Source organism: Synchiropus splendidus, chromosome 14 (genome assembly GCF_027744825.2).
Source record: "Synchiropus splendidus isolate RoL2022-P1 chromosome 14, RoL_Sspl_1.0, whole genome shotgun sequence".
Lineage (NCBI taxonomy): Eukaryota > Metazoa > Chordata > Actinopteri > Syngnathiformes > Callionymidae > Synchiropus > Synchiropus splendidus.
Window position 1 is genome coordinate 15,545,890 of NC_071347.1, and position 23,594 is coordinate 15,569,483.

Consider the following 23,594-nt stretch of genomic DNA (forward strand, 5'->3'; position numbering starts at 1 on the left):
AAGTTTCATCATAAAACAGTTTCAAGAGAGACTGCTGTGTGTCCAACGCATGGAATTTATCGTGATAGTTATCATTACCACAACAACATTTATAATGGTGTCTTTCGTCCATATCGCCCATCCCTAGTCTTCACTAAGGAATGCCTTTCCTTTTCAGGGATTCTACGATGTTCTCCGTCGCAACTCTCAACTGGCCGGCTCCATCATGCAGACCCTTTTTTCTCAGGTACATTTGTCAAATCTTGCTGTGTCAGCCTGTAAAAACGTGCTTTAGCTCATGAGATTTTGATTTCAGCTGAAGCGATACTACGAACCAGAACAAGATCTACTGCCTCCTCTGAAGCTAGAACACTGCATCACTGCACGCGGAGATCAAGTCTACCTGCAAGAGCCTTTGGTAGTCAAGTTGTACCCTGGTTGTGATTTCACCTGTCGGTTGAGTTACTCTGACAAACGTCTTGCTTAAAGGCACATCTGATGAGCTGCACCATGCACTGCCTGCTGTGGCTTCAAAACATGCACAGATCGGTCCACACTACTGACAGTGAGGATGAGGATGAGGAGGAAGGTTACCAGTCTGAACTGCAAACCATACTGGAGAGCGTGGCCAGGCGCATGATCAAGTGTGAACTGGAGGATTTTGAGCTTGTAAGTCATTGTGTTCTCAACAGTTAGACGTTTGCTGATAAAATGTGACGTCTCATCAGGACAAGTCAGCAGAGTTCTCCATGGGATCTGGGGTTGGAGTGAAGAATAACATTTATGCGGTGCTGGTGATGGGCATCTACGAAGTCCTGATGGAGTATACATTTGTGAAGGGCAATTACGGGTAAACACTGTCGTATTTACAGCCTTTTCACTTGCGTTTTCACGAGTTAATATTTCTTCAGTAAGACCCAGTTTGAGGAGGTTCTGGAACTCTTCAACCGCTACCACAAGCTGGCCGAGATCCTGAAGGAGAAGTCGGGGAAAGGTCGGGCACCTTCCAACAAGACGCCGCGTAGTTTGCTCTCCATGGGCTTCACCTCCAGTCTGCTCACCGCACTCTTCAGGTCAGTGACAGGTCTTTGTGGCGATCCATTTCAGCAGATAAACGTATTTATTAACCAGGCTTGTATATTGCTGCATGACGGAAGCTCTGAACTGCCATGGTCAGTTATTTTTCTTTTTGTATTATTTCGTTCTTACAAGATAATTGTTACGTTTGTACAAGAAAAAAACACGTTCCTACGATATAATTATTACATTATACGAGAAAAAACATGTTTGTACAAGAAAATTCTTACATTACAAAACACGATCTTACGAGAAAAAAACACGTTCTTACGAGAAAATTATCACGCACAAGAAAATTATTATGTTCGTACAAGAAAATTATTATGTTCGTACAAGAAAATTATTTTGTTTGTACGAGAAAAAACATGTTCATACGAGAACGTTACCACGTTCGTACGAGATATTTATTACCTTCGTACCAGAAAAAACACGTTGGAATGTCGGATGTGGGATGACCGGAGACAGCACCTGCTTCTCAATGGACGGACGCGGTACCCAACTGACCTTGCGCAGCTCCTTGAGAAGTTGCGGTCTGTCAGAAGCCCATATTTAGAAGCTCCAGGAAGACAGAGTCTTAAACGCATGTCAGTTTTCATGCGATTGGCCTGTTGGCCAGACAGTCCAGCATTTAAATGCTCAGTCTATTGAGAAGCAGGTGCTGTCGGAGCATCAGCTCGGGGGTCTATGCTCGTCCCACATCCGACGTACGAACGTGTTTTTTTCTCGTACGAACGTAATAATTATCACTTACGAACGAAATAATACATAAATAAAAACAACTTACCATGACGGTTCAGAGCTTCCGTACCTCACAAGCTGCGTCTCATATAATATTTCCCCTTGTTTCCCAGGGACAGTGCCCAAAGCAGGGAGGAGGCCCTCTCAGTGCTGCGCTCTAGTGGAGAGTTTGTTCGCTACGCGGTCAACGTTGCCGTTCAGAAGATCCAGCAACTTGAAGAAAGTGGCAGCACAGATGGCCCTGATGGACAGAATGTGGACAAGACCTTCCGCTTCCTTTGTGACATGACAAGGTCAGTGTCCTTGTCTTGCCTGGAGCCACTCGGTCCGTACGACCAAGTTTCAGTTTGTTTTCGGTCGCTACAGTGTGCTGATGTGGCGCTACACCAACATCCCAAGCGCAGTGGAAGATTCCGGAAAGAAGGAGAAGAGGTCCACGCTGTCTCTTCTTTGTCTGGAAGGCCTGCTGAGGATCTTCAGCGCCTGTCAGCAGCGCTATCCAGAGAAGATGGCCCAGCTGTTGTCTGCCATGGGTACGTTCAGTCACACAAGCTGGTCATGTGCACAGCACAACTTTCTCGGTACCATCCAGTCTCTCACCATCTTGAGTGTAGTGAGGGACAAACTGGAGGTCGCAAACATCAATGTTTGTTTTGTTATATTCAGAAATTTCAGACGACGACTCAGAGCCTGATGATGGCGACGCGACAGAGATCAACTTCTTTTACATTCGACAGTTTCAGGTACGTCGGCTCGTCCGTTACTATCATTATTCATGAGTGACGGTGCATCATTTCTCCACCAGAGGGCGCTGTTTAACCAGCTCAGCAAAGAAGAGGAGGACTTCAACACCAAAGAGGCCCAGCTGCTGGTGAACATCTTAAGCGTGCTCTCTCTTCAGCTGAAGCCGACGTCTGAGCAGGTGAGTTCCTCCCAGATCTGGTCCTCTTCAGACCGGACCTCAGCACTGACGACGATTGACAGTTTGTTCAGATGATCACGTGGACCGTGAAGATCTGTAAGGAGACCAGTTTTGGTGAGTGAGACTTGGAGAGAAGTCTTGGGGTGGACATTCTAGCTGATTTGGTTGGTTTCTTTTTCAGAGGACTCGGCCTTCTCCAAGGGTCTGCTTTCCCTGCTCTTCAACCTTCACGCTCTTTTTAAGAGTCCGGTGAGTTTGCTGGTGGAGCTCAGCCAGGACATCCACAGTCATCTGGGAGACATCGATGAGGTGCGACGGAATTTTTGCTTTTTAAACTGAACAATCCAGCCTCCTCTCTGATGGCAGAGTGAAGGCACCTTCTTTTGACTCTGTACACGAGTGAAAGTGGGATATTTTCTACTTAATTCAGGACGTGGAGGTGGAAAAACAGTCCCACTTTGCTCTTGTCAACATGAAGACGGCAACTACAGCAACGGTGAGTCGTCTCATTTTGAAAACTTTAGTTCTCATAACTCAGTTGTTGAATTGTGTGTGACTTCTTCTGGTCATTTGCAGCTGCTGGTGCTCTCTCAGGTTGACAAGGTGCTGGACGAGGTGGACTGGCTCGTGGCTCGCAAAAAGAACCAGACGGCCGCAGACAAGTCTCCTTCCAGTGAGTTCACCTGATGAATCCGCTCCAGTGAAGAGGTCTGACGCTGTTGTTGTTGTTTGTGTTTGTGTGTAGAAGACACGACACAGGCTCAGCAGGATCCAGTGGAGAAGGCGGTGACGCTGCAGCTGGGGACTCTGCTGACGGCGCTGAACGAGCTGGTCCAGACTGCCCTGCTCCTTGGACCCAGCACCGTCACCCTGCTCCGAGTCCTGAGCCGCACCTACACCACGCTCACCACGCTGGTCAAATATGTGCGTTTGTCAAAGTCAAATAATGCTTCCCGAAATTCTATTCTCACTGATTTATTTTCCTTCACAGTACATTCAGGTGTGCAGCCAGAACATGACGCTACCTTCACGCTTCGAGAAGTTGGTGAGTCGGAGACACTGTGGTCCAAACAGCCGCCAGCTTTTCTCAATACGTTTCCTGTGCAGGTGAAACTCTCCGGGTCCCACCTGACGCCACAGTGCTACTCTTTCATCACATACGTCCAGGTAACATCCTCTCAGTGTCTTCACCTGTTCCAGCTTCTCCTCACCCAACACCTTCGTGTGTCTTTGTGCTTCTTTAAAAGTCAAAATGCTAAGTCAAAATCCTAGAACGTAGCATGATCCAATGTCACAATGCAGCCCCAGTTCTGAATTTCCTGTCACTGATGTTCTCAGCTATGTTTCACTTTAACATGTCACTTAACTGTGCATCAATTGTGAAGTTTTAAAGTCATTAACCTGCAGTGTACTGTGAAATATCCCTGTAGAATGGAGAGATGTCCGCTGGAGGTGCAGATGACAAGAAGAAGAAGAAGAAAAATGAAGTCAACCCAGTGGCTTCTGTGAGAACACATTCATGGAGAAGTTTATTCCTTATAAAAAAATAATGTTTTGACAGTGTTAACAGCTGTGGTTGGGTTATTACATCTGGAATTCTTTTGTTTTTTTTCCTTCAATCAGGCTAAACTCCTGCGGGAGACGAAGGCAATCCCCAATTTGATCTTCAGTATCGAGCAGTATGAGAAGTATCTGATCGCGCTGTCCAAGAAGTCGAAGGTGGGTCTTCACAAGGCCTGCTGCCTTTCACTGGCACGAGTGGACCAAATAAAACTGCATGGACTGAAGGCACTTGTAGAGTCATGAAAACAGTTTTGGGTTGCTGTCGTCCCCCAGGTGAACCTGATGCAGTACATGAAACTAAGCACCTCCAGAGACTTCCGCATCAACGCAGCCACGCTGGACGCAGCTCTGCAGGAGCAGGACCAGAGTCAGGAGGTCTGTTCCCACCTTTAACCCTGTGGTCTTCCACCTCTAACTGAAGGTTTGTTTCAGGCCGCAGAGTCGCAGGAGGTGGATGAAACCCAAGAACCCAAGCAGAAGAAAAGGAAACAAGCAAAAGCCTAGAGGTCGTGTGTGTGCTACCGTCCTTTACTCAAGGAACCTTTGGTGATGTCCATGATTTGGTAGATGTCCAGGGCTTCACCTGCAAGAGGACACCTTTGTTGAAACCAAATAGACTGCAGTCGCTACTGAGTCACATGTCATATGGTGAAGAGGAATGTGGGTCTGCTGTTCAACTACGCTCGTGTTAGATTGTGGCTGCTGTTTTCTGCTCAAGGTTCAAATTCAGTGAGTTATTCTAGCGTGACTTCATTGAAAGACTCCTTTGCTTTAGGACACTGTTCAAACGTTCCCACTTCAGGTTGCTCTATGACCGTTATATGCTGTATGACCTGCTGTCTACTGTCTTTCCTGAAACGTGGTTCCACGTGCGTCCACTAGATGGCTCTATTGACTCTTTGCTACAGTTGTTTTTTTCACTTCCATCTGTCTTTTGCTCAACAACATATTCCTGTTTTTCTTTTCTCACAATGTTCATATTATATTCTTTATTTCAAAACTAAAAGCTCGATTTCTCCAGCAGTTTCCTCCAGAGTTTCAAACGTGCTCGCACCCCCTGCTGGCTACATGTCGCACTGCTTTGAACTGGACTCACCAGGAGCGAGGCCAAATCTTCTCTCCAGTCCTGCTGGATTTGAAGGAGTCACACAGTCCATGTTGACCTCCTTCCTCAGACACTGGTCGATGTCAACCGCGCTGAAGAAAGCCACCGACTGCGGAAGGTCCTGCATCCCTAACGCATGTGCGAACATGCACCTGCAGGGACAACAGAGTTCAGCACTGGTTCTTAGGTTCCATGTTTTAAAAAATCCAGCGACGGACCGGGTGAGGAGGTTGGTGATTTGAAGAGCCAAGGCCGCCCGGTATCTGTCCTCGCTGCGGACCAGGTACCGGACCTCGTCGTGGATGCTGATGCAGAAGCGTCCGTCGATGTCGTGCTCCTCAAACAGCCACCTCATGGCCACCAGCATGAGGTGGAGATAGTCCACCGCTGAACTCTGAACCACCCAGTTGACCCTGCTGGTGATGAACTGACAGACGACAATAATTCAAGATGGTACATTCTAGACTTTCCAGAGAGCAAGACTGGATGAAACTGTGAGAAACTAGTCCTCTAATGACATTCCTGGAGGTTCACCTCATCTTTGACTGCGCTTGGCTCCAGGGCTCTGCTGATCCGGCAGCCCAGGACCGGAGTGGCCGGCTGCTCCGAGTGAGCGATGCTCTCCAGTTTGTTGAACATGTCGGACTCTGTGCCTCCATACCACACACGCTTTCCCGCAATCTCCCACCGTCTCCTTCGAGAACTTCAAGGACAGAGGAAAAGATCAGCTGCAAACTCCCACACATGGATCTACAGATCCTGGTAGCTGCACCTCTGAGCAGCAAGTCGACTGATCCTCCTCAGCTCCTGCAGGGACACACTTCCATCCTGCTCCCTTTCCACATCTATGTCCAGCTCCTTCACCAGCCACTCGCCTTCCTCTGACAAGTGATACCTGATGTTTGAGTGGAACATCATGAGAACTGAGGTCCCTCAAGGGTGGATCATTGGCCCATCATTGCTCTCCATACCTGCGAATCCCCTTGGTGAGAGCGTACATCTGCCGGGCTTTGCTGGCCGCTTCAGCCTGACCCAGGCGATGGTTGAACTGCATGAGCAGTCGCTCAGCGAACGGCTGCCCGGCTCCGTAGATGCGGCCATAGTTGAAGACTTTGGCATGTTCTCGGCTGATGCCCACGGCGTCTGCGGTGCGGCTATGCAAGTCAGTGCCTTGACTCTTCTTGCCCTGGAGGGTCATCCATCCAAACGCTGTGCAGCCTGAGGCGAATCGACACTGAAAATCGAGTCGTAACATCCTCCTGACTAATGGTGGTCTCACCATGTATCCCTGCGAAGTGAGCCTCTCCCAGCACCGCTGCGATCCACAGCTCTTGAGAGTCCACGTCGGCGCCGACCAGGTGATACCCGGGTGGCACCTGCACCATGGCCTTCAGCTCACTGCCCACTCGGTCACGCTGGTGACACAAAACACTTTGTAACTGCTGACGCCGAGTGGCGAGACCAGAGAAACCTGAGTGGTTACTCGTGCGTTGCTGGCTGTCAGCCATGTTGGCTCCACTGCCCGACGAGTGACGGTGCCGGCCGTCACAACCTGAGGCAAAATGGCGCCGTACTGCCCCTCTTCGTCAAAGTCTGCGTGCCTTTAAAAAAATAAAGAAAGTACGCAGATACATGCAGTGCTCATTTTGTTACTAATATTTCACAAATATCTGAAAACAAACCTGGTGACAAACCGAGGAAGCTCCCCTTTCCTCAGCCACAGCACCATCTGAGAGCTTCGGGGACACAGACACATGTCAGCGTGGCTCTTTTGGAATTAAAAAAAGAAAAAACAAGTGTCACCTGATTCGCTTATGGGCGTTTCTCCAGAACGACATCATCTTATTGATCTCCAGCGCCCGTGCGGCGTTGGTTCCGCCCCTCCCTGCCCTCAGCGTTCCGTCCTCAATGTTGGGAAGAAAGTCTTTGGAAAAAGGACTCCCCACGTTGTTGTGATTTCCATCCTGTAGCACGTGGAAAATGAAAGCGATAAACAAAGAAGTCAAAGAACGATGCGAGAGTGAACAGACACCTTGTGAGGTAATTTGAAGAACCAACACCCGGGTATGTTCACGTCGCTGTAGGGGCCGTTGCCATGGTGATACGGACACTGAGTCTCATCCCTTTGTTTCTGTGCAGCCAGGAAACACAGTTATAAAACGTCCACACAATTATTCTGTGAAACAAAGAAAGCCTCACTCCGTTTTTTGAGATCTTGTCTCCATTTCCGTCAGCTATGGCCTCCCGAGCACCAAACTCCTCCACCTGAAATACATTTTTTTAAACTCTGTTACGGTTCATTTTACAAAAAATTTGAATAACAGTCGAACCCTGCAGTGTCTTCTTTCGACATGCCGCTAGATGGCAGCCTCTGCTGCATTATATTCGGCGTTGGCCATGATATCCACTTGCGTTTTAAACAGAGCTGAAGTGAAAATGGCTCCGAGGTTTTCTAGTCTGACGTACCTTCGCCCACGCGGTGCTGTCCGTCCAGTTCAGGTCATCTGACGCGCTGACCTCCGGATGCTCCGGCTGCTCTTTGCTGTTCTGCTCACAATGTTCCCTGTAAATCTTCTCGATGGCTCTTGACAAAAGAAAGCTTCATCTTAACTGACTTGGGTTGGACACTGACCGTGAGCTCTGCTTTTAAGTGCATTCATACCGATGTGGGCAGACTGGACCAGGACTCTCCTCCTCGTGGCTTATGCCGTCGCTGCGCCCCGGGACCAGGTAGCCCCACCCATGCTTCTCCGAGTAGTGGAGTGGGAACCCGTCCCACGTCAGTCCCATGAGCTTGGGGGTGACCCTCATCTGGAGGCTGATCAGGCTGGCTCCAGGAGACCAGCTCTCCTCCTCGGACATCTTCTCGCAGAGCTTACGATACCAGCTGAAGACAGAGCCACGCGGTGAAAGGCAGACCCAGCGAAGGTGCGACCCACCGGGCCTTACCCTGGGTGAGCAGGGAGGTGCTGCCTTCTTTTTGGCAATCGGTTCACTGTCTCCTTCAGCTTGTCCACAGCCAGTCTCCCGGAACTCGGGGCGTTCGTTTCCTCTTCAGATGGAGGACCAGGGTCTGAGGAAAGAACAAGCCCACTGAGCCCAACCTGTTGTTTCTTCCTCTTGCAACATGCAATGGAAGCGTTGAGGGATCAGTCTCCTTCACCTTCCTCGTAGTTGGGCAGCGGAGTAGCAGCTTTTATCTCAGCTGCTTTATTGGCAAGCTTCCTCTTGCTGACTGGCAGTTTCTTCTGCTTGAACTCCTGCACGTCCCACTCCAGATCCCACAGCCAGGGGTCTTCTTTGTATCTGTGTCAGCAGAAAACATCTCACAAAACAACAACTGGGGAGTGTGAGCCATCATGGTCTCACCGGCCGTCGTGCAGGAGCTGACAGGCATCGTCGGCCAGCGTCATCAGCGACTTCTTCAGCTCCCTCTGCAGCTCCTCATAAACGTCCTGAGCATCCTCCAGGTAGCGCCCCCAGTTCTGATTGACGGGTAGGTAGCTCACGCCCATCTCCAGCATCCCCGCCAACGTAACAGGATGCGGACACCTAAAGAGGGTGCCGTGGTGAAGCAGTGCTGACACGGGACGGGGAGGGAGGTGGTTCCTGACCTCTCCATGAACAGAGGCAGCTGCTCGGTGAAGACCTCATGCGTGGCCAGGACGTCCAAGGCGCAGTACTGCATTAACTCCTGCAGAAACATGGAAAATGAATTCCACCAAAGTTGTTTTACTCCATAAGGAGTCAGAGTTCAGACCTGGAAGTTGTTCCGGACATCCGCCATGCTGCCTTTGACGAAGGTTTCTCTGGCTTCCTTCTCCAGCGGTGGGCCGCCCACGTACAGCGCGTGGACGTCAGCCAAGTTATTGATGCTGCTGATATCCACCCAGTCCCAGGAGCCCACCTGCAGACACACACTGAAACCTAAGTCTTGCTCCGTGAGGAGAGCAGGCAGACCCACCTTTGGTCCGTCTTTACTCTGTCCCGCTTTCTTCATATGCTGCTTCACCCCCTGAAGGCCCCTCCTCTTGCCCGTCTTGTTGGCCATCCACAGAGTCCGCTGGAAGCCGGTGAGGCCTGAGATGGCCATGTGAAGACTCATGGTATCAATGAAGCGCACCTTCGAGCCCTTCAGAAGAAACTCATGAGTGAGGGCGGAACACAAACCTCGCCGTTCCACTGACCTTCAGCAAGTACTGCTCCTTGATGTAGGACCTGTCGAAACTGACATTATGACCCACGACAAGCTTCTCCTTCCACTGACCCCCCGGGGGACGGACAGAGTTCGTCGGGGTCTCCAGGGGGATGAGATCAGATGGGGTCAGCTGCTCGGACCACGAGTAGCGCTCTTCAATGAGGCGTCTGCTGCACCAGGAATACCTAGAGTGTCGACGTTGTTATGGTCAGTTAGGACCATGTGAAGCACTTCCTGTAGACCAGCTTCTCACCAGTGAGTAGGAGACACAGCGACAGCCAGTGTCGGGCACTTCCCCTCTGTGATGCACACCTCCACATCAAACACCAAAGCCTCCTCCTCTGGAAAATCCACTCTTTGGCTCTCCCCGTTCGGTCCATAGCGAGTCCATCCAGCATCCCACCTCCACTTGCTAGGCATGCGCGGGAGAGACGCCAACTGCAGAGCTGTGGCCGCCTCCAGGTACGGAAGGCTCTGCTTCTGAGCCAGGACGCGGAAGTGCTGGTCCACGTTCTGGCCGTACATTTCTGAAAGCTTCAACTGCACATCTGGCAGCAGCGGCGAGTCCTTGTCCCAGAGCTGATGCTTCTGCAGGTGTCGAACGCTCCTCTCCACAGCGTCCGGCTGGTACGCCGGCTCCACTCCCCGGAAGATCTGCTCGTGGAGGTTCTTGGAAAGCATCTGGATGTTCAGGGGGTTCGTGCGGGTCTCGGTGGAGTAGAAGGAGCGCAGCCATTGTCCTGGGAGAAGCAGTTTCTGGAGAGGACAGCGTGACAGCAGCATCACCTCCTCAGGAGCTCGGAAATATCCTGCCACACAAGACGCAAACTTCAGAGGAACGCTACTGACAAACTTCTCGATTCAATGAAACAGAAAACCGCCCGTGCTGGGTTTGTTTGTCAACACAAGCACGCGGTCGTCAGTCGGCGAAAGCATAACCCTTAATATGAGCAGCTTAACCGCATAGAAGTGTGTCGTTACCTGCGCATTTGAGTGGCGTATCTGTCAAAAGTCAAGCTTTACATGTCACATTTGAAGAGCGCTCGGCGACTTCTTCGCTCACCTCGCTGCAAATTGGGGCACACAGCGACACCAGGCGGACTGGAAGACTCTGCCCGCTTTCAGGAGGAGACAGAAATACAATTCAGACAGTCGAGCACCAACTACCAAATCGACACTATAGTACTATCCAGCGTTGAAATGAACAGAATGACGGCTTCGACTGTGTAGTAGAAAGATGGAAACGCACCTCTATAAGGTCCGTCTGACCGTGTGGCCTAATGGATAAGGCGTCTGACTTCGGATCAGAAGATTGCAGGTTCGAGTCCTGTCACGGTCGCATTTTTAGTTCTTCTTTTTTCCTCGAATATTACGGAGTCTGCGGCGTCACTGAAAACTCTTTATCAGAACAACCATATAACGAGCGTTTAAATTTTAAGTTGCCCTTTCCGTTTCAAGTTACATTTGCCAGCATTCCGCTACTGACCACACGGGGGCATCGAGGCTCTGGTTTCAAGCGCATCAAGGCCGAATGAGCTGAGCGCGTTTCATTGAGCGCCAATTTCGCGACTTTCCCGGTAAATCTGTCACATACACTCACTTCCTTATACAGTTACTAACATGTTGCTATTTATCTTTTCTTTATGGACCACCCCTAAACAGTGTACAAGGTCATTTATTGATATTCTTCAATTCATTTAGAAAGTGACCGAACCATCAAGACTTATTTTCCAGGAAAACGTTACACTCAATTATATCTACAGTACAACTCTAGTACACAACTTATTCTAAACCATACGCTCCACTGAGGTCACTTCCAACGAAACTTGGATTCCAAAACCGACCACATTCCCATCCATTAACAAGCAATGTGCAGTAATATGACTATACATTTGCTGGGGTCTAAATTGAATTACATTACTGGTGTACACATTATCCGGAATATTTATACCGTGAACTGTACGGTAAACTTTCTTTAAAGTGGATGTTCCACCAGGGTTAGACGATTAAAAGGTCAAACAGGAACAATAGATATGCCTTGATACGTCACCGAAAATTTCGATTGGTTTAGTGAATTGAGAATTCAGCAGCGCATTTCCTGAAAATAGGTCTATGGAGTTTCCATTCGTTAAAACTCCAACTCCAAATACACTGTTCGTTCTCGATTGTACAGTGCGACGATTTAAGAAAGGTTAAAATACTTCATTACTCAAGAGTGACTACTCAGGAAAGTATGCGCCATGAGTGGAAACAATTATTTAAAAAAACATATATATAAAGGTATTGAATTCCTTGTATAAAAATATGCTAAATTATACGGATGGAACCCGTTATTCAAATATACGTGAGAATGGAGTTGGCCGTGACCCTGAGACGCTATCAAAGATCGTTTGTGTGTAAAGAACCATCACGCCTCTTCAAATGCAACTCACCCCACGTTTTCAGAAACTGTTTAAACGACGGTCTGAGCTGGTCACAGCATCCAAGACGCTACAACACTTGGGAAGTCAAGCCTACATGACCACAGCTGGTTTTGAAGAAAAGAAAAAAATCCAAAGCATTTTTCCAGCATTAGTAAATGTCACATTAAAATGACATCAGTTGTATTGCAGGTTGCTTATTTATATCCCTACCAGCGGCAACGGTTTCCTTTGCCCTTTAAGGTGTTTTGTCTATGTTGTCCGGAAACTCCAGTTTCCTCCCATGGTCGCACAACATGCAGAAGTAATTGATGACTCATCAGTAACCGCCATTGCACTGAAAGCGGTTGTCTGTCCGTATGACGGAGAGGGGACCTGTCCAGGGTGTCCCCCGCCCCACCCAGATTCACAGGTAACTAGGCGAGGTTTCAGTGACCTATGACCCCATGAAGGGAAGCAAGGCAGATAAATAGACATAGCTTTTAAAAAGTTTAATTCTATTATTTACTACTTGTGACTTCCAAATCAATCCAAGTGCAGCTATTGGTTCGGTAATCTCCAATTAAATTCCCTTTTTAAATGTCCTAGAAGCGTGTTCTCGATTTAGAAGCACGTGTTGTGATCGTCAAGCGCGGTCTTCACGAATTGTTGCGTTATACGTAGTAAAGCGTGAGGAGAGACACCTCTTACTTTGTCGATGATCTTTGGCGGGCGCGCACTTTGTGATTGGTCGAGCCACCGCGCTGGTGCTGCGGTGACGTCAGCGGGCTGAGAGGCAGTAGAGGAGGCGCGCTGGCTGGAGGAGAGACAGAAGCAGCGGGACTGAGGACGAACCTGGACCCTCCCGCTGGGCCAGACCTTGGACCAAGACCCAAGACCAGCAGACACGCGTACCCGGACTTCCACAAGGGAGGACACTGAAACCGCACATTCGTATCTAAAACAGGTAAGATATGTTTTTTTGTTTTTTTTTGGCGAACATGCGCACATCGTCTTTTATTTGTGATGAGAATTTGTTTCCTTCTGAGTTGATGTTGTGAATTATCACATCCATATAGTCTCATTTTTACACGAATAAAAACGTGAAAATGAGCGGAGCTGCTGTGAAACATTCGCATAATTTCAACGTAGATTTTCTGTATTTGCGTGATTTACAACCATTCACGGCCACGGTCGTGTTTTCACGTCATACTCGTATTTATGGGAAAAAATAGGTTTAACATTAATGTATTCACTCGAATCCTTTTCGTTCATATTTTTTACACGGAAGACGTACTTGAGTGGTGACTGTAACGTTTATTTTTAAAGTTCCAATACTGCGTGGGTATTGCAATGTTGCATAAATGTCCCATATTTGCAACTCAACTGTTCATTTTGTGTGGCGGATGTTATTTAACCTGACGTTTTGTGTTTTATTTACGCATTTTAAAACGCATTATTGTAAGCCAAGGAACTCCTCTTAATTATTGTACTTATTGTTGAGTCATACAAGTGTATTTCATAAGTCATTACCTTTGATTTGATGTTTTAATATTGCCATTTAAATAAGCACAATTCAACGTAATGGTGAAACCACAGGCCGGATTACAAGTGTGAGCATATGATTGATTTCTTCTTCTGTCTGTGCAGTTAAATAGCTTTTCATCTCCATCCAACGCTTCCTGTCTGAGCTTCACGCTGTGCTTCTGTTCTCCTACATGTCTGTCCTTCAACAATTCAGCCGTAATGATGAAAAATGAAGTGTGAATTTTTCCTTCCAGATGATGATGTTCACCAGCATCATGTCTGGCTTCAGCCTGAGAAAGACGAGCGAGACAGGTGGTGTGTTTCTGTCTTTGGTTATCTAGCTGTATGAGTGTTAAATCCCTGTCATAAAGCTAGATAACCGAAAGTAGAAATGACTTCCATATGGCAGCGTATTCATGGGAGAAAGGCTGGTGACGGACTTCAGAAATGAGGTGAGAAAATGCATTTTAGAAAGCACAGGATTCCTGAAACATATGCCCAAGCTATTTCGGGAAAATGCATTTTAACAGTTTATCTGCAATAGAAGACAAACAACAAGTGAGTAAGAAAAAAACGAAGACAAAATATTGGACCAAAATGTGTGAACGCAGGACATTCTCCGAAAACACAACCTCAGCCACAAGTCATACTTTAAATTTGAAATGTACTGGATGGGAACCTCCAAAAATGTTGCAACAAACTTGTAATAAGTGAAGCATAGTGCTGTAAAAGAGGGATGAAGCAGAAGAAATTAAAACTTTCACTGCCACAACAAAAACCATCATCGCAGTTACAATCCCAGGATTATGCACGTTCACTAAACCAACATCATTTCATATGCACATTATTGACCGCGTAAATAAGTGACAGCAGATGATTCTGAAAACTAATGGTTTTGATGAGGAGGTGGGGGTGAGATAAACTACGGGAAAATATGAATAATAACAGGTACAAAACACATATATGACAAAGTTTTACTTATGGGAAAAAAAACACAAATGTGTTTTATCTGTTTTAAGTTTTATTCGTACCTACGAGAGTCAAGCTTGGTGAAGCTCATGATCCTAAATTTGATCCAGTTCCTTGCGATCATAGAATATTATAGTGGTATTGCGTGATTAACCCATATCTTAAAAAAAAAAGACCTTTGATTTAACTGCAATTCTTCATTTGTTAATCGACTTATTTGCGTCTTGTGTTGTATTACGTGTTATAGTTATAAGTGACATTGTGTTACGTTTCCGTGCTTAACATTGACCACATTTATTCCCTCTTTATAGACATTTCCTTGTTCCCTTCCATTAGGACAATTGAAAATCCTTTCAGCACATTACTCTTTTTATCACACATTTTCTCAAACACCTTCCATTTTTCCCTCGTCCGACCCCACCTAAGCTCTTAACTAAATACAGTAATGGCTCTCTCCACGTGAGTATTTTGTGTGTACTATTCCACGGATTATCCGGAATGTGCCACTTCTTTTAAGTCCACAATGTTTAGAGTTTTTCAACTTCATATTAGTGCATAATACAGAATATTATGCACCATAATAAGAATCATATATATATATATATATATATATATATATATATATATATATAGTTGGAAATATTTTAACACAGTTTTAAAGCCAGAACTTAATAAAGCCAGAAACTACTAACCAGCAGCAGCAAAAATAAGTTGACAGTAGAATGAAGATGTAAAATAAAAGGGAGGCCAGTGTCCTCAACTTGAGGCCCAATGAACATTTAATTTGACCTCATGTACAGTACACGGTATGAATATTACAATAGGCGTCCCTCTTGTGTCATTAAAAGATCACATTGATGACATAATTCTTTGTTTACGTTGGAGAGAAAGCGTCTTTGTGGCCCATTAATGTCCACAGGCCTGTTAATAAAGAGCTGGAGTGCTGAAGGACCCTACACACACACACAAGGTTAAAAAAAAAACACTTGGCGTCTGTATTTAAAGCCCCAGTCTTTGGGCCACATTGTATTGGGCCTCAATGAGAAGAGCAGGAGCTTCCTGGAAATGGGAGCTGAACTTTTCAACTTGGTACTTGAGGACCATGCGCAGATGCTCGGGCAGCTCTGAAGAGCTGGAGCCATGAGTTTTCATTCACAGAGTTAACTGGCGAGCTGGCTGTCAGCACGGGCTAATTGCTTGGTTTCACAGTGTCCGGTTGGACGTGTGGAAACATCCAATCTGAGAGTTTCTCCTCAGATATGTGTGTGAACGTGATCTATAGAAAAGACAGTACATGGTGAGGGTCAAGGGTCCAGTTTCTGGTGCTCCAATTCAGCACCGCAGATAAAGTTATTAACACACTTTTAATCTCCCACTAAATTATGTTTTTTGCAGACGTTATATCCAAAATTCTTCAAATCTCACGGCCATCGTTTCAGCAAAATATCATTTTCCTCCAACTTTCTAAATCAGCTTATCATTTAAAACAACACTATTATCCATCTCCATTAGTTGCTCCACATTACACTTTACATCGTATATCACAACCCCACTTCTACTTTAATGAGACCTTTTTTTCCCACATTTATTAGCCGTTTTTGGTGGAATTTTACACTCCAGTCGGCGCCTGTTAACGTTCTAATTTGGCACCATGGGGAGATTAATTACCCTGGCCTGCTCAAGATAGCGCGCGAGACCATTTCTTTTTTTTTTCCCGATATTTAACCGTTATATTTCTGCTCTTGTCTCGCCCGGCTCTGTTTCTTATAGATTTTCAATTAACCCCGGCGATGTCGAGCGGTTCCTGAAATCATCATTAAAAGAAGAAAAAAAAAAGAAGAAGAACGAGCGATGAAGGAGGTCCATTATTGCCCGCTCGCCTCCGCCACTCCTCACCCCGCCGCGCCGGCGTGCCCGTGCCAGGAGGCGGACAAAGAACCCTGGCAGATCCGGGGAGATCTCGCAGCCATCTTGGGAGATGTTAGCGCGACATCTAAAATGGCTGGGCTGGCACACAAGGTGGGTTGCATCATAGCGCTGCGTTGCGTTGGGTACCAGTGTTGAAGGTGCTGTGTGTGTGTGTGTGTGCCTGATGGGTGTGTGTGTGTGGGGGGGGAAGGGGCAGTAGGAAGGACGCAGGCAAAAACTCCCCATTTCCTCCATAGTCACACATGGCCTCTCCCTTTTCTCTTCTATCTCCTGCTTCTTGCTAATTAGCAGTTAAGGGGTGATGCTAGAGAGGAGAGGGGGTGCGGGGGGGGGCGGCGATGGTTGGGGGTTGGGGCCACAAACAAAATTAATGAGTTGGCACTGGTTGAAGGAAACCTGCCACCCTCTCTCGTCATGGCGCTTCTTCCCTCCCTGATCCAGGCCCAGGCGCCCGCGCGCTTTTCCCCCTGACCAGTCTTTCACCGCAGATTCACGCAAAACTGCCATTTTCTTCTTCTTCTTCTTCGCCATGATGTTTCACGCCGCGAGTTTCTTTCATGTGCGTTAATGAATCTTGGAGAGCGACGATGAGCGCGATACAGGGAGCGTTTGGGGAGCACAGTTTTCCTAAAACCACTGTCGATTATTAAGGCACTGACTTCGTAACGTGGAGTCGTATAACAACGAATGAACAATACTTTAAATTAGCATATGCTAACAGCCATATGAGGTCATTTGACGCTCTATATACGCTCACTGCTACGTTAGAGCGTTACACATTTCACCTTTAAGTGTACATAAATATACATTCATCGTAGAGGTACGTGTATCACTTTAACCCATTCATGTCATCTGCTTTAGTGTGTGATAATTGCTTAGCGCTGTAAAAAATACACTTTACACTGAAATAGAAATGAACAACAAAAATAAGCCAGAACATACTAATACCATATTTATCAATACTTTTCTTTACATTGACTTTATTATTGATTAAAAATGAGGGCAAAACCTTATCTTATAAAAATGTTCTACAACCCAGTTAAGTACTTTGATAGATACTTAGTTTAGTTTAGACTATAGCAGAATTTTAAGCATTTATGCACCTTTAAAACACTATAAACACTAACAATATGGTTTTGAAATGACTGCAGGCATTTTGTTTTTTACTAAATGAATGAACAGCAACGTCCAGTCGATATTGTTGCTGCAATACTTTTGTTAACCCAATTCAGAATCACAACCATAACTTCATCCATTGTCATTGTTCAACTTCATTGTTAAGAAACATTTGATGAAGTGTGAGATTGAACATATGCAGTATAGACACATCTACAACAGCATTGAATACAAAAAATTGACTTGAGTTTTTCGGCGATTTATCAGCTGACGCAAAAGCAATATTTAACTTAATATTTCAAGGCATTAATGGAGGTGAAGTTCAAAGTCAAAGACCGAGACAGTTGCACACACGCTGTGCAGACTTGTAGCCATTATTGTAGTATTCTCAAACACATTTATTGTCTTTGTGAGACTCACGGTGGTGTTAACGCTGCAGTGTTATGGCATGAACATGAAAGCGAAAGCATGGACGAAATTAACCTCAAAATTCAGATTAAGACGGCCGCGCGAGGTGTCTCCCTCATGCACACATGCCTGATCGGAGGGGCCACAGAAGAGAGGAACACGTGAGAGTGTGTGTCCGGGGCCAACATGTGCAGCTGCAGCTCCTCTGTGTTAATGAACAGCACCGTGCGTTTTCACATTATCATTCAGCCCTACGCTCCCTCACTCATTCACCCCCCCACCTTTTCCTCAATAGCTGTTTAGTCCACCCCTCCCGCACAACCCCCCCCACCACAAAAAAAAAAAAAAGCCAGCTTTCCCACAATTGTGGGAGCTGGTGCTGCGGCGGGCCTGGACTTGGGGGGCAGGGTGGGAAAGACCCTCCAGACTAGACATGAGCAGATGCCTGAGACATTAGACTGTCGTGCCGATCACCAGGGTCGGACGAGCCGCTGGGTTTTAATGTGTGTGCAAGTGTATGCGTGTTTGATATGTGTGTGTTGTGGGGTGGGAGGGAGAGGGTGGGCAGGGGGGGCTGTTGTCATGGCCCTGGAGTGCCACCTGACTGTTCATTAGTCTATTCAGACCTCCTCTGCATGTCTGAAAAGCATGGAGATGCTGTTGTTTTCTGGGTAAATGAGAAGGATTTCAGTGGACGTATATGAGACACACACACACACACACACTGCGCCACGTCTTCACAACGGAAACACAACACACTAAATGGTAGCTGTTGGAGAGTGAAGCTGTAATTCTGTTCATCAGTTATTACTTATAATTAGATCAGGACAATAAAAAACAACAGCCTCGTGAGGACCACGGCGTGTGCAGAAAACACACCTGCGCTCACATCATTCCTTTTACTATCAGCCGCTAAAAACATCAATTAAGTCAATTAATAACTGGAAATTTCTCCCGACGATTTTTAAAATGCTAAGTTGTCTGAAATAGCGCGACTGCTACTGCAGAGGTGGGAGACCTTCTCATGAGGTGCTCATGCTTTACACGCGGTGACGTTGCTTTGCTGCGTTGACATGCTTCTACAGAAGTGAGCAGAAAATCCAATGGGGTTCAGGTTCATTTTCATTTCCATACGCATTGTTGACCTCAAAATAAGAAAATTCTATTCCATTTTTCTCCTCAGAAAATGTGTATTTTGGTTGCTGACCCCACATTCCAGCAGTGTAACGGTTGAGGAGAGATATTAATGATCCCCGCTCCTGGATTCCCACCACATACGTGTCAATAGCTCCCTCTCATTCTTCATTCACGTAAAAGACTGGGAGCCCACCATCTAATTGCATTTGCTCATCTGTGATACACAGCGCGTTGCTTCTGGCAGATATGAAGGTGAAAAATTAATCATGTGGATATTGGAGCTTGTTGTCAGACTCCCTGAGACTTAAGAGACAATGAAAAAGGGGAGAGAAACGATGACGAGAAGGCACAGAAATGAGGGGAAACGGTGGCGACGCATGCACACGTGGAGGAGGAGGAGGAGGCAGTGCGAGGAGCGGGCAGCCATGTTTGAATGTCTGATGAGGTAGCATGTGTTAGCATATGCCATGCTACAGCGCGGCGCTGCGCGTGATGTGAGCAGATTTACGTCGTCTGCTTTAAGGCGAGCGAATAACAGAAAAGACACACAAAGGGAACGTCCTCCTTTCATATCAACTGCACTGGCACTTACGCATGTGAGGCAGAGCTTAGCGCATCTTACAAACACATTAAACAGCTTAGGAGTCCATTTCTAATCTCCCCCGAAACAAAGACTTTCCAATCAGTCCGGCCGGACTCAGAGGTCAGTGACTCCGTCGGGAAGATTTAGGGTTTTAATACCACTCGACCCCCATCAGATACACCAGCAACAAACAACTTTCCTCTTCAATTCATCATTAGCTGCTTCTGGAGGCGTAGAGCACCAGCTCAGGTCTGAGTGGAACCATACTGGCATGAAATATTAACACTAGCTGCTAGGTTTCCGCTCTCCCTCTATGATGTGGACGCTGCTAATGTTTTAACGGCTCCAGTGTGACATGTAAAATGGGGCTCACAGGCCACCCATTGTTTTCAATAAGGTCCCATGTGGGTCAAGCAAAGCTCATCGGGGCTTCTTTAATGCAAGTTTGCCCGAGACTAATCTGTCACAAAGCCTCTGAAAACCTTAGAGGAAGATGGGGAGAAGTTACTCCGTCCCAGATTACATGTGGTGGTGGTGGTCCTGTTTGCTCTGAGCGTGAGGCAGAATTAGGGGACTCAGCCTTTAATTCAGCAGGTTTCCGCAGAATCATATCTGGAGAAGACTGGGGGGGTGGTGGTCCGAGATGACCTCCTTTTTTTGTGGCTTCTCGGGTGACGCCTCCCGAGTTGGTTGAGACTCTTTTATATATTACAGGAAACAACAATGAGCACACAAATAATGACAAATATTAGATGCTTTTTTTCACTCATAACCAATTTCATAAAATCAATAATTCAAAAAATATGTTTTAAAGTTCAATTGAAGTAAAAGTAAAGGTGTAGGAATATGGTTCTGACACACAAAAATATGGATTAGCAATGCGAATGTAGGGCACTTTTAGTAACAACAGCTGTTTCCAAGTTTCAGCCAAGACAGTAATGGAGGTTGAAACGTGATGAATTCAAATTCACTCATCACTTCTTTTACGTCTGGCGTGAGACAATCGGACTGAAGTCAGGTTCAAGTTCAAGGCTTCAGACTCGTCTCGGACCAAAGTGAGGGGGAAGGACGGGGGGAGCTGGAGGAGGACAGGAGGATGTGTGGGTAGGAGGTACATAACCCTTGACCTGCGCTGAGGTTGCTATGGGGAAGAGTCCGGCAGGCTCAGTAATGTCTCACTAAAAAGGCCGAACTGTCAGAGCTGTCCAGCGTGTGTCAACCTCAGACTCACTAAAACACACACTCATGGACGCTGCTTAAAAGAGCAGCTGCGAGACACTTTGTGTTTGTTCGCTGCGACTGTTTGACTCTACAGCGTGGTCATGAAAAGATAGCACCTCCAGCAAGACTGATATGTTTTTGCTGTGATATGTTTTTTCACAGCAAAACCTCAGCCATGCTAACAGTGCCCACCTATAGAATACCACAACATACAAAAGATGGTTTCAGAAGCACATAATAACCGCCCAAATTCAATGTTTAAAAGCCTCACTTTCATTCAGATTAAATGATCATGGAAATAGATTTACTAGAAGAAAAAAAGATTCACCGTAAAGCTGTGTCACCTCTTACCGCATTAGTCATCACGGCGTTCGATGAGGTCACATGATCAAACTAGTCCCGCCTCCGACGTCACAACATTTTTTAATACACTGTGTGAGACGTTTTAAATTATTTGTTTTAAATATAATAACACCATATAACTCCCAAAAACTTACACATTTGATCACTTCACTTCATCTTGCATCCTCCATTATTGAACACGGCGGCATCTTCTGCACATAAGACCAAAAGAAGAGGATTAATTATTGAATTTGTTTAATTATAACGACCCAGAAATAAGCGAGGTCAACACCCGATTAATATTTAACGTGACATACTAACAGAAGTTGCATCTTTCACAAGTTTTTTTTTTTTCTTGAGGCGTAAAAGTTGAATGGGAACATGAGCTGGAGCGGCATATTTTTGAGATGAGGGATGTCGCACACTCGTTCAACATGTCAGGTGTCAGCGCCGTAATACGCGCATGCTTCCTCTTAAATGTGTGCAAGTGTGGCCTCATTTATGGCTGTATTCATGCAGGGGAGGGGTCCGCTGAATAAAAGAGCCTGCATTTGCATACGCTGCATGCTGTCTGAGGAGGGCGAGCAGTCAAAGAAAAAAAAAAAAGATATCAGAGGTGGACAAAGAGAAGGAGGACAAATCCTTCATTGTGGGGTTGGTGGGAGAAAGGGCTCGTCTGAATTGGGGAGTGGGTGAAAATTGACAGAGAAAGAGTCGGGCCTGGTTCCCCGCAGGGATAAAAGCCTTAAGATCCCTCCATGCATACAGCCTGAAAATGGGAGAGAAGAACAACATGCGGAGCACAGGGGCCTATTTTTACAGCGCATAAAAAGGAAGTTTGTTTTTCTGAAACAGTGGCCACAATGTCTGTTTATCAAAGCAACAAATGTCCGGATTCATTACGGTCCAAAACAGACACAGCCAAACAAAGCCTCCCGAACACCTTTAAAAGTAACTTTAAAAATGTAATTGAATATATTCTACTCATAAATAGGGGAATAGTTTCACTGTCTCTGTGGTGGTGGAGGATTTTTGGGGGCCAAGTCTGATTCTCATGCTAATGTTCTGCTCAATCATTTGTCTCCAGGTCTGGACCCGGGAGCCTCTGTGGACAGGAACCTGGTGGAGCTCCAGCCAGGCTCGAGTCATACAAGAGTCACCAGACACCTTAGTGTGGCCCACAAAAGACCATTGCATCGTTGATGTCGAGAACACAGCAAATCTGGGGCGCCATTAGACCTGCATGAATAAAAAGAGAAGGAATTGTGTATTTACCACTGTGACGTAAATGTGTTTATATAATTAAATGTATAATAAATGCATCATTTTACTGGTGATGCCTGTGTGAAATTTAGTGAGATTTTTACTGTGTCATTTCTCTTTCAATGCTGTGTTTACGTAATAAACAACATGGTTTCGAAATGTGCAGCTCTTTTCTTGTTTAATATTCATGGCGGCGGGCGTGTTTATGAAGTTTTAATTATCAGCAGTGCGGATTGGAACGTGCACAGAATCAACTCAACCAGCGACGGAACTTTAAAGCTTAAAACTTCACAACAACTCCGTATTTTCGCCGCCATTTTTAACCGTATTTATCCATTCAGACATCGCCCACGACGCTGCAGTAACGGAAAAACAACGGCTCTCAAGTTGCATTATTAAAAACACACATGCGAAGTTAATGTGTCGGGTTTAAAAACAAGACTTTAAATGAATGAACCAGCGGGATTACCGTCTGACCCGGTGTCCGTCTGATCTCTGTCCGGGGTGAAACAACAGATGGACACGCGGGTCAACGCGAGATTAGATACTTTATTTGTGTCAAAAATAATTATTTTGCAGCGACATAATGAGCAAAAAAAACAACTTCTTTCAATTCACCTCTCCCCAAATATGTTTCTTTAATTCACAGCGGCCTCCTACTGTGGAGACACCTGCTATTAAGTCATTTCATTGCGTTATTTCCCCCCTTTTTTCAGCTTTTAGAACTTCCAAGTTTATGAGAAATCATCACGGAAAGATTTTAGATACTGAATATAACCCCAGAATTGTTAATAATTATTATGCTTTTTTTTAACTTTGTGCAAAAGGATTCAGTGCTTTGTTTCAAGGATGAAAAAATGTACATATTAATTGAAACCAGAACACACCAAGGGAATGTGCTGATAAATGTAAATAATATTTGTTTTTCATTGTTACTGTTGAATGAAAACTGCATTAAAAAGGGAATCTATAGTTTTCACATTTGTTATTTTTACTCAAAAGAGAGCAGCCACCATATTTCACGTGCTGCATAATTTTAATGTAATTTTAAATACATTGGAACAGAAAATGCAATGAAGACTGACATCAACAAAAAATAAATAAATAAATAAAAGTGA

At 45.9% G+C, this 23,594-nt stretch overlaps 2 protein-coding genes, 2 long non-coding RNA genes and 1 other non-coding gene across 7 annotated transcripts in view; 3 read left to right on the plus strand and 2 right to left on the minus strand.

Moving 5' to 3' along the window:
- The window catches only part of fanci (FA complementation group I), an 11,610-nt gene extending 4,694 nt beyond the window's left edge, over positions 1-6,916 (plus strand). The window contains exons 18-37 of one of the 2 annotated variants that reach the window (XM_053885109.1): positions 158-226; positions 296-397; positions 469-648; positions 708-829; positions 891-1,052; positions 1,908-2,087; positions 2,161-2,327; positions 2,461-2,537; positions 2,600-2,716; positions 2,779-2,830; positions 2,898-3,025; positions 3,147-3,212; positions 3,293-3,389; positions 3,462-3,640; positions 3,708-3,761; positions 3,824-3,883; positions 4,147-4,221; positions 4,340-4,435; positions 4,553-4,654; positions 4,712-6,916. In XM_053885109.1, coding sequence (XP_053741084.1) covers positions 158-226; positions 296-397; positions 469-648; positions 708-829; positions 891-1,052; positions 1,908-2,087; positions 2,161-2,327; positions 2,461-2,537; positions 2,600-2,716; positions 2,779-2,830; positions 2,898-3,025; positions 3,147-3,212; positions 3,293-3,389; positions 3,462-3,640; positions 3,708-3,761; positions 3,824-3,883; positions 4,147-4,221; positions 4,340-4,435; positions 4,553-4,654; positions 4,712-4,783 — 2,157 coding nt within the window. In that variant the 3' untranslated portion in view covers positions 4,784-6,916. The remainder of the gene's footprint in view (positions 1-157; positions 227-295; positions 398-468; positions 649-707; positions 830-890; positions 1,053-1,907; positions 2,088-2,160; positions 2,328-2,460; positions 2,538-2,599; positions 2,717-2,778; positions 2,831-2,897; positions 3,026-3,146; positions 3,213-3,292; positions 3,390-3,461; positions 3,641-3,707; positions 3,762-3,823; positions 3,884-4,146; positions 4,222-4,339; positions 4,436-4,552; positions 4,655-4,711) is intronic. The other variant, XM_053885110.1, reaches the window with a different exon arrangement.
- On the minus strand, positions 3,751-10,792 carry polg (polymerase (DNA directed), gamma). Of its 2 annotated transcripts, none has more exons than XM_053885112.1 (23): positions 10,646-10,792; positions 9,836-10,391; positions 9,572-9,767; positions 9,349-9,516; positions 9,145-9,291; positions 8,999-9,078; positions 8,754-8,936; positions 8,548-8,690; positions 8,334-8,457; positions 8,047-8,271; positions 7,851-7,968; positions 7,584-7,649; positions 7,417-7,515; positions 7,188-7,348; positions 7,067-7,120; positions 6,868-6,985; positions 6,664-6,799; positions 6,356-6,602; positions 6,157-6,279; positions 5,919-6,087; positions 5,603-5,811; positions 5,376-5,536; positions 3,751-4,862 (listed from the first exon to the last, which is right to left on the minus strand). In XM_053885112.1, the coding sequence occupies exons 2-23, from the start codon at positions 10,363-10,365 to the stop codon at positions 4,798-4,800; spliced, it is 3,522 nt and encodes a 1,173-aa protein (XP_053741087.1). In that variant the 5' UTR covers positions 10,366-10,391; positions 10,646-10,792; the 3' UTR covers positions 3,751-4,797. The 2 variants fall into 2 exon arrangements, with proteins under 2 accessions (XP_053741087.1, XP_053741086.1); XM_053885111.1 differs by lacking the exon at positions 10,646-10,792 and adding an exon at positions 10,564-10,643.
- Positions 10,793-10,848: 56 nt separating this feature from the next.
- trnar-ucg (transfer RNA arginine (anticodon UCG)) lies at positions 10,849-10,921 on the plus strand. The gene has a single exon. It is a non-coding gene; the product is annotated as a tRNA-Arg (tRNA).
- Positions 10,922-12,807: 1,886 nt separating this feature from the next.
- Positions 12,808-22,795, plus strand: LOC128771300 (uncharacterized). Its single transcript, XR_008416606.1, has 4 exons — positions 12,808-12,948; positions 13,763-13,960; positions 16,248-16,496; positions 22,301-22,795. It is a non-coding gene; the product is annotated as an uncharacterized LOC128771300 (long non-coding RNA).
- LOC128771301 (uncharacterized) lies at positions 15,221-22,970 on the minus strand. The gene is made up of 3 exons (XR_008416607.1): positions 22,946-22,970; positions 21,369-21,425; positions 15,221-15,753 (listed from the first exon to the last, which is right to left on the minus strand). It is a non-coding gene; the product is annotated as an uncharacterized LOC128771301 (long non-coding RNA).
- Between the last annotated feature and the right edge of the window lie 624 nt (positions 22,971-23,594).